The 9104-nt window shown below is 40.2% G+C and overlaps 1 protein-coding gene across 1 annotated transcript; it reads left to right on the top strand.

Moving 5' to 3' along the window:
* Positions 1 to 398: 398 nt before the first annotated feature.
* Positions 399 to 8463, top strand: nars2 (asparaginyl-tRNA synthetase 2, mitochondrial). The gene is made up of 14 exons (XM_033631821.2): positions 399 to 721; positions 1445 to 1554; positions 1672 to 1792; positions 1930 to 2070; positions 2147 to 2227; positions 3958 to 4052; positions 4202 to 4334; positions 5379 to 5477; positions 5609 to 5646; positions 5751 to 5817; positions 5928 to 6065; positions 6202 to 6299; positions 8114 to 8140; positions 8228 to 8463. The coding sequence occupies exons 1-14, from the start codon at positions 560 to 562 to the stop codon at positions 8370 to 8372; spliced, it is 1455 nt and encodes a 484-aa protein (XP_033487712.1). The 5' UTR covers positions 399 to 559; the 3' UTR covers positions 8373 to 8463.
* Positions 8464 to 9104: the final 641 nt, after the last annotated feature.

Below are 9104 nucleotides of genomic sequence, written 5' to 3'. Positions count from 1 at the left end.
TTCTTCTTCTTTCAAACTGATTAAAATGATTTAGTGTCTCTAGTTTATAAAGGTGATGGCATCATCTTGCCTGGGTCCAGACCTTTGACCGTCTGATATCAGGCAGGGCATCACCTGCATACTCTTCTGTTGATACTTCCTATTGTAGCTTTTTTTTTATTACATATTTATCTACACTCTGTGTATTTAAATAAAATCTCGTAAGACATACAGAAAATAATTGCAATAAAAAAATGGCGAAATTATAATCCTGAATTTAAAACTTCGCTTTCAAGTGGTATTTAGGGTCTTAAAAATAAAACTACAACTCCCTAGAGCAATAAAATGACTGCTGTGAGATACCGACATCTGATTGGGTTATCCTAACCCGCGTGACTAAATTAGACGAATGACGAAAGACCCAAACAGGAAGTGTTACTGTCATCCAAGCAGCACAACGTGAAAGTCAAGTTGAGCCTAAACGACTGCACCATACATCGTAAAAATACCTTTAAATGCTTTATTAATTCATGTTGTGCTTGTAGCGGGCTTATTGTCTCAAAGTGCAGCGTCTGTCGCGATGTTTCAGGCTGCAGCTAAAACGCTTTCTGTTACAACAGCCACCTCAGTGTCTCGGGGGCTGTTGTTAAGTATTCGACATTATTGTGAGAGGACACCAGTGAAGCTGAGAGTGTCCGAGGCGTTTTCAGGTGCTGAATTGGGAGCAAAAATCAAAGTACAGGTAACGTTAACGCCTACTTTTATCTGTGGAGAATGTCAGCTAATTTGTGCTAATAGCTATCCTTCAGTAACATGCTGCTTATTTTAGCTACACTCAGACTTACTAACCTGACTGTATTGTCATGTATTTTCATTGTAATTAATAAGTAAATGCTACCTTGTATTAAACATTAATACTTCTTGTCATCTTAAGTTACATTTAACCATGCTTTTTTTTAGAAAAATCATAAGATAATTCCTGCAAACTTAATCTAAATGCCTGGATTCTTCCTGCTGTAGCATCTGCCACTAATCCAGGGATACAGATAACTATACATGTACTTAACCTTGCACATTTATGCTTCACACGGGAATATGCCAAACAAATGTCCCCCAAAGGTCTGTTATCAAAAAGGTAATTTAACTGACTCTCAAATAGTGCCTATGCACCCTGATCTATGACAATGCTATACGTACATTTTCACATTTGCTTTCCAAATATAACTGCACATTGATACCAGTGTTTATAGATTTAATTGACATTTTATTGAGGAAGAATAAGGAGTGAAATTCTTGAATTAACATCATACAGGTTTATACACATTACATGTAAAGACAGAGGGTGTTGTATGTTATAATATGTGATACTGGGCTGTATAAATGGAACTAAACTGAAGAAACAAAAAGGAGATTTATCTGTGCCACCAGAAGAAACAGCCAAATGTAGTTTGTGTCTCTGTTGCAGGGATGGGTTCGCTCTGTTAGACAACAGAAGGCAAATCTCTTTCTCCATGTGAATGATGGAAGCTCTCTGCAGTCACTGCAGATCGTCGCCAGCTCCGAGCTAAATGATCAGTGAGCACTCCAGTTTTATTTCCTGTTGATAATCCTTGACAAAACACTTTTAGGTAAGGAAGCAAACACTCAAAATACACTTACCGTCTTCCCCTCTTTTTCTCTCCTTAAAATAAGGTTGCTCACATTTGGTAGTGCTGTTGAAGTCACAGGTGTTCTTAGGAAAAGTCCACACCAAAAACAGCCTGTTGAACTGGAAGCAGACCAAATCCATGTCGTTGGCAAGTGTAACCCTGTGGTAAGAAAAATAGTCTCCACAAACATCCCACACACATGTTGCTGGCTTCAAATAATGCCTCATCTAAGTGTTAACTTTGTATGTGGTCATTGAATAGGAAATATAATTAATTTTGTTGCTTTGTCCTGTTATTTCAGGATTTCCCCTTCAAAATCAAAGAGAGGCACAGCCTTGAGTATATTCGGCAGTTTCCTCATCTCAGGTGTAGGACAAACAACTTTAACTCCCTGTTGAGAATACGAAGTGAGGCCACTACAGCTATTCACTCATATTTCAAGGTGAGAACATCAGTAGGAGAGTCTTTAATCAAATTCAGAGCAAGACTTTTTATGTTTATCACTTTATTTATTCCAGGAAAATGGCTTTGTGCAGATTCACACTCCAGTCATCACCTCAAATGACTGTGAAGGGGCAGGGGAGCTCTTTCAGGTCGAGGTGAGTATGTACAGATCGCTTTACAAATCTTCTTTAAGTTAAGGTCCTATACTTTAAACATAACAGTATAAACAGTGTAACAGTAAAGCTTTTTGTGAATCTGACTCAATTCATGGTGTCGGTTCCTTTAAAGCCACTACAAGGAACTTTTAATTGAATATGCAAAAGTCTCTCGTTTCTGCTGATGTCTGTGCGTGAACAGCAAATGAGACCATCGGTGTGAAGATAAGCTATTTCTATATAGTGTATATCCATACCTTTAGGAAACTGTGTCCGGGTCCGCCTCAGGTCGCTTCCAGGACGAAGCGATTTATGGCACTCAGAGGCACACTTCATCTTACCTAGCGGCTTACATTTATAGTGACTCTTATAAATAGTCACTATTCCTCCTCCTCGACCCGACGTCTGCGGGGAGTTTAAAACAGCAGCAATCATCGGGTAAAAGTTCTGTGAAAGCACTGGACTCACCAACAGTCAGCCACGTCTCAGTCACACAGAGAAAATCCAGTCCTCGGGAAGTCACGAAATCCTTCAGGATAAACGTTTTGTTAGCTAGCAATCTAGCATTTACCAGCCCAATCCTGGCAGGAGCCGGCGGGTCCACGGCGTTAGCTGTCCGGGGAGCCACACACAGAGGCTGCATGTTGCGCAGATTCACCCTGTGCCAGCGGGGACGAGGAGAGCAGGGGCCGCAGGGCTGGAACACCTCATCCGGGCTGACAACAGGTACCAGCCAGGCGTCGACAGGGTCCAGCGAGTGCCGAGAAATAAAGAGGCGAGGCACCGCTCCATACTCAGTCCAAGAAGCCATGGAAGTGCTCGCCAAACAGGCCTTCAGCCTTACCAGCCGACCGCTGCGTTTACCCCAGCGGCGGTGGCGCTTATGCCGGAGAGGTGGAGCTGGGGCGGCAGAGGTGAACTGGGATCCCTGATAGGAGCGGGGGCAAAGTTTTCCCGTCTTGTTGTTTCATTCATCCCCAAAACAAACACATGCGCGAGCCAAGTAAGTGTCTTTACGACAATACGTGCTAGAGCTCATGGGAAATGTAGGCTTCATTCCGGCAAAACACTACTGCTTTTGTCCACAAGGTCGCCAAAATCAACTCAAAATGAAAGTTCCTTGTAGGGGCTTTAAGTTGAGACCTGTAAATGTGTGGAACCTTTCGACTTGTGATGCTTTTTTCCGTGACAGTCGGTTACAGCACATGCATGTTCGACAGTCAATGCTGGCTGCGCCACAAGACTCCTCATCAACGCATTACTAGTCATTACATTTAAGTTTACATAATTACATGTACATTCATGAGGTGTTGGAATAATTTGAAAAATGAGTTTGTGATGAAATTTCATGGCTCTTTTGCTCTTTGTTAACCAGATGTTGCTTAAACACTCTGAGCAATTGAGCTTTAGTCCAATTCAGCTGCTTCTCGTTCACTGACTGTAGCAGGCAGTGTGAACAGTACCCTACGATAACAGTGCATGGGCTAGTGGGAAAAGCTAGGGATTCATGAACACCAATTTGTTTGACAGGCTGACCTAGTGCATACAGGACACTAAAAAGAGTCATTCAGAAAGAGTAGTTGGTTCATAGTGGCCCATCACTAAATCCTGTATGTCCATGGTTTACACGTGGTGTCACCTCCGTGGTGTAATTGTCACTCAGATCTCTAATGTGAACAGAGGGATTAATGACATTGCTTGAAACATCAAAACCTCTGCTTTTACCGCAGCCATCAGGCCCAAAGAATGATGAAGATGAGAAATTTTTCTCTGTCCCAGCCTTCCTGACTGTGTCTGGTCAGCTTCATCTGGAAGTGATGTCGGGGTGAGATAAACTATCCTCTGATGATCATCTGTCATTTTCAAAACTCACATATTGCACTTGTATGCTCTGCCCCAGAAACAAAGTGACAAACACGTGCACATGCACTGAAGAACATTTCTAATTACACCATGTCACTCATGCTCTTCCAGGGCTTTTTCTAGAGTCTACACATTTGGGCCAACTTTCCGAGCAGAGAACTCCCAAAGCAGACGCCACCTGGCTGAGTTTTACATGGTGGAGGCCGAGGTGTCCTTCACACAGTCCTTGGAGGATCTCACCAAGGTACTTTATGTCATAGTCCTCAAATACAGTATTGCTCCATTATATCAGTCAAAGTAGCACATTGGGTAACATGATAAAGCCTGTTTACCAATTTTAACTCAATACAATAGATTCTTACCTTTATAAAAGCCATTAGTTTCTGTTGAATTTAGCTTGCTATTAAAATAAAATTCCAGGATTTGAAATGTAGAGTTATGTAGAGTCTTTGAAATTTCTTCGATACTGCCTGAAATGCTGGATCGGTTATCGGCAAGTACGTAAGTCTATGCGCCGATCCGATACTAGTAATTCATTAAAAAATGTTTTAAGTAGGCTCACATCTGGATAAAATGGCAGTTTTCCCAGATATCAATTTTTCTGTGCCGTTTTGAGATGGTAACCTACCTAGCAAGTTGCATCGTGCATCTGCTGGCAACTAATGTTTTAGAGCTGCGAAGAAGACCGTTTCTATCAAAGAGTGTAACATTAGCCATGAGCAAAATGTCAATTTAGATTACAAAGGAAAGTTTCATGGTGTTCATTCTTTGTATGTATTTGTTGGGTTTAACTTGAGCCATCACATACAACAATGATAGCAATCATTGTTAACAGTTCATTCTTTTTACCTGTTATTGACTGATTTGCTAGTCAGGTATCTGAATCAGTATCTGGAAGGAAAAAGTTGTACCGGAACGTCTGTATTAAAGGTTTGAAGTGTATTTATATGTGCTGTACTATGTGCTATACTATGTGCTGCTGAAGATTTGTCATCTTTATTTTCTCTCAAAGTTTCTTTACATACTTGTTGGGGGATCACTTTGTCCAGGGAACGAGAGACTAAGTAGCTTTAAAGTTGTCTGGTAACCTTTGATAAAACACAGTCATCACACGCTGGCTAAATCTGTAAATATGAGGATCTTGGATGAAGTGAACGGATGTCACATCACATCAATTTCTGTGTACTGAAGTTCAAATTTTTCTCTCGCCTTGTGTGACTTTTAAAGTCGCCCTTACCCACAGTTGCCCAGCAAAGCTTTAATTATTAATCTGGGCCCCACTCCGTAGGTCATGGAGGACATGTTCAGATCTGCCACGGAGCATGTCTTGGCTCACTGTGCGAAGGATGTGGATTTGTTTCACAAGCATGTGACTCCTGGGCACAGGGTGAGTCCTGAAGGATGCTTATTTAACTTTGGTACATAACCTGACTCCTTATACCAACCAGGCACAGCTGCACCTGACTGCATTATTATCTCAACTTACACTTTTTATCTGTTGCATCCTTACACCTCAAGGACACTGTAGAGGCTATGCTGAAGAAGAGCTTCCCTGTGTAAGTCTGTTTTTCTAAACAGAGCATAAAAATGATATCAGCTAAAGAGTAAAGTCAAGTATTGAATGTCTTGGATAAGTGATACTATCTCAATCTGCTTTCAGGATTACCTACAGTGAGGCTATCGACATTCTCAAACGCAGCTCTCAGAAATTTGCCTTCCCAACAGACGTAAGTGTTTTATTTTCTCCTTGACTACCTACCTACTGATACTGCATGTTTGATATTAACACAATCATTTCACAGAGCTCCACATTGACTGTAGCTCTTCTTTTCTACAGTGGGGTTGTGACCTTCAGACAGAACATGAGAAGTACCTGGTGAAACATTGCGGCAACATTCCAGTCTTTGTCACTGATTATCCTTATGATCTCAAGCCTTTTTATGCAAGAGACAACCAGGATCACCCCGAGCATACGGTAAGACGTAGTTACACTGTTAAACATGCCGACTGCATCAATGATTTAACCACTCATTTCTCTTCTTGTAATGTCAGTTGGGTTATCGCAGCGATTTGCATATCTCCGCTGACTCCCGACTGTCATTTGTGTGCAGGCAGCTGCAGTGGACCTTCTTGTGCCAGGAGTTGGAGAGCTCTGTGGGGGCTCGCTGAGAGAGGAGAGGCTGGATCTGCTGAGTGCTCGGCTGGAAGAGTAAGAACACGTTCTCCAGGGGTATTGGAAGGCCCGTGCTAATACATTTAGGCTTCGGTTGTCGATATCTGCTTAGTTGCTTTAGATTTGTTTGTATTTTAATTAATTGAGAACATAACCCCAGCAGGGTCACTCTGCGCTAGCTGGGGCGTTTCAGAAAGTCTGTAGTTGCGCTTTAAAATAAAAAGCCGTTTTCTGTACAACCTTCGCCAACAACTCGCACATCCTTCTGTAGGCTTGCCACGTCACAGGTCTTTAAGCCCCTGACTCACCACACACATACAGTGTTAGGAAAACTAAAGGAAACATTCAACAGTTATATTGACTATACATTAAAGGATAACTTTAGTATTTTTTAACCTGTACCCTATTTTTTACATGTTTTTGTGTCTAAGTGACTAATGGGAACAACAATTTTTGAAACTGGTCCAGTATTGAGCGAGAGTGCTGGCAGCGAAAAAGGCTGCAATGTAACCACAAGGGGCAATCACATACAATCAGTGTACGTCCACTAAAAGTGTTTTTGCCGCTGACAGGCTTGATTTGTTGTTTTAAGTGTCTGACAACATTATGGAAAGAATCCCTACAGAGATAGACCCTTTTCTTAAAGAGTAAGATCCTTTTTCTTTAACCAAAACAGACCTGAAATTGCTATCGCCACACTCACCACTCAGTAGAGCTTTTTCACAGCAGACATTTTGACCTGTCATAGTAGGAAAAGCACAGGTGAATTGATAACATTAACAATGGCTCAATTCCATTAAGTGTCTCAGTAAGTAAGCTATCATTAACGTTTTTAAATACGTCCGTACTTTCCCATATGACGTCAACATGTCTGCTGTGAAGAAGGTCTCTTTAAAAAAATAGTAATTCTATCATCGTAAAACACACTTAATTTAAAGTCGACAGAAATGAAATTAAACTCACAAAAACTGTTTTGGTTCGTCTTTCTACTGCCCCAACAATCACCAACTCTGGTTTGGTTGAAATAAACCCTTAAATCACCCAGTTCGATGTGAAAATGTGCCGGCTATTAACGTGCTGAAATTACTGTTTATTTAAATGGAGTCTGGTGGGTTTGGCGATGGCAATTTTGGGGATATTTCTGGTTAAACAAAAAGGATCTCTTTAATAAAAACGTTGACCTCTGTAAGGGTCTATAAGTCTATAATGTCTATAAGAGTCTATAATGTTGTTAGACACTTAGAATAACAATCTGATTCTATCAGTGGCAAAAACAAACACTTGAAGTGAACATAAGCTGACGGCGCACAATTGCCCCAAATGGTCACATTGCAACCTGTTTTTGCTGCAGCCCTCTCGCTCAATACTGGACCAGTTTAAAAAATAGTTGTCCATTACTCACTTTGACACAGAAACATGGGGAAATAGGGTCCAGGTTGAACAACACCAAAGTTACCCTTTAACATTTATTTATTTTAATCATTTGTGTAGAGGAACATAACTGAACAATTAGCATAAAAAATATATTGTACAAAGTAATCAAGATGTGATTGCAGGTTTTACTGACAGTTTCAGGTAGCTGTGGACAAGAACAAACTTTATTTTATCTGACACTGACTGTCTGCTGTTTAAAAAAAAAAAAAGGCAGCCATGTGCTGGTGAGTTTATGCTTTGCTCCAAGTCTAACCCTCATATGTGCAGCCCCTGTTCTGAGTGTGTAACCCTCAGTTAGGTGAAGAGAAGAAAGCCTGCAAAGACAGTTTAGTTGTGTGCACATGGATTGATATATGAAACTTCAAGAGTTTGTGTTTTGGCCAAAGGTTCTTACATTAATTATCCTACTTTTCCAGGGCTGGATTAAAAGACACCTACAGCTGGTAAAAACATACTTAAATTCACAACATTTTTAAAGAAACATCTTTACATACCAACAGAGTAGTAATGACACTTTTATTTATTTGCAGGTATCTGGATTTGAGGCGTTTTGGCTCCGTCCCTCATGGTGGCTTTGGACTGGGATTTGAGCGATATTTGCAATGCATTCTCGGCGTGGACAACATTAAAGATGTGATTCCTTTCCCTAGATTTTCCCATTCTTGTCTTTTATAAAACACAGTTCCGGCCTAGTAGATTTTTTTAAGTCAGTGATGTGTGGTTTTGCTATTTGGCAAACATCAAATAAATATGATTTTCAACCTTGTTTTAGTGTTTATTGGTTTATTTTAAATAGCATTATTTGGAAAATGTATATACACCTGAAATATAAAAACAATGATCATGGGTATTTAAGATGGCTCATTGAAAATGGAATTTGACTCATCAGTTGTGCATGATATACAACAAATAAAATAAGTAATTTAATTTACCAACAGGAAATTTTTCATAACATACATAAAATTATGTCTCTTCCACTTTTACCAACTAACATATAAAATCAATGTTGGTTTTCAGAGGATCTGTTGTAGAAAGTATTCCAATTTTCCACAAGATGGTGCTTTTTCCCCATCTCATTTGCAAAATGCGAATCTTTACTGAGTCATAACAGCAGCCACTGACTCTTAATTTGACCTTTATTAGGCAATTTTGTTTTTATAAGAAACCTCCATCATCTGGCTGTGACTGATGCGCAATTATAGTTGTGTGGTATATAACACGTTTGTTATAATAATGTAAGATCGAATGCGTTTCCGTATTTAAAATAAAACAAATACCTTAACATCTGTTTAATGTGAACGTAGATAAATAGTGTGTTAGGAATCAATCGGTTCTTCCATTATTTAAACTGCTTCTGGGATCCTGAAGCTACTTTGTGGGAAGCAGTTATCCCATCCTGTTCATCCC

This window comes from Epinephelus lanceolatus, chromosome 4 (assembly GCF_041903045.1).
Source record: "Epinephelus lanceolatus isolate andai-2023 chromosome 4, ASM4190304v1, whole genome shotgun sequence".
NCBI classification, from domain to species: Eukaryota; Metazoa; Chordata; class Actinopteri; order Perciformes; family Serranidae; genus Epinephelus; species Epinephelus lanceolatus.
The sequence above is the reverse complement of the archived record's forward strand: the minus strand, read 5'-3'. Positions and strand labels throughout refer to the sequence as shown.

Excerpts from the sequence above, each read along its gene's own strand:
- nars2 (XM_033631821.2), top strand. The coding sequence starts at position 560 with ATGTTTCAGGCTGCAGCTAAAACGCTTTCTGTTACAACAGCCACCTCA. Across the intron at positions 2,071-2,146 it reads CTATTCACTCATATTTCAAG|GAAAATGGCTTTGTGCAGAT; the intron begins GTGAGAACATCA and ends TATTTATTCCAG. Across the intron at positions 4,053-4,201 it reads CATCTGGAAGTGATGTCGGG|GGCTTTTTCTAGAGTCTACA; the intron begins GTGAGATAAACT and ends ATGCTCTTCCAG.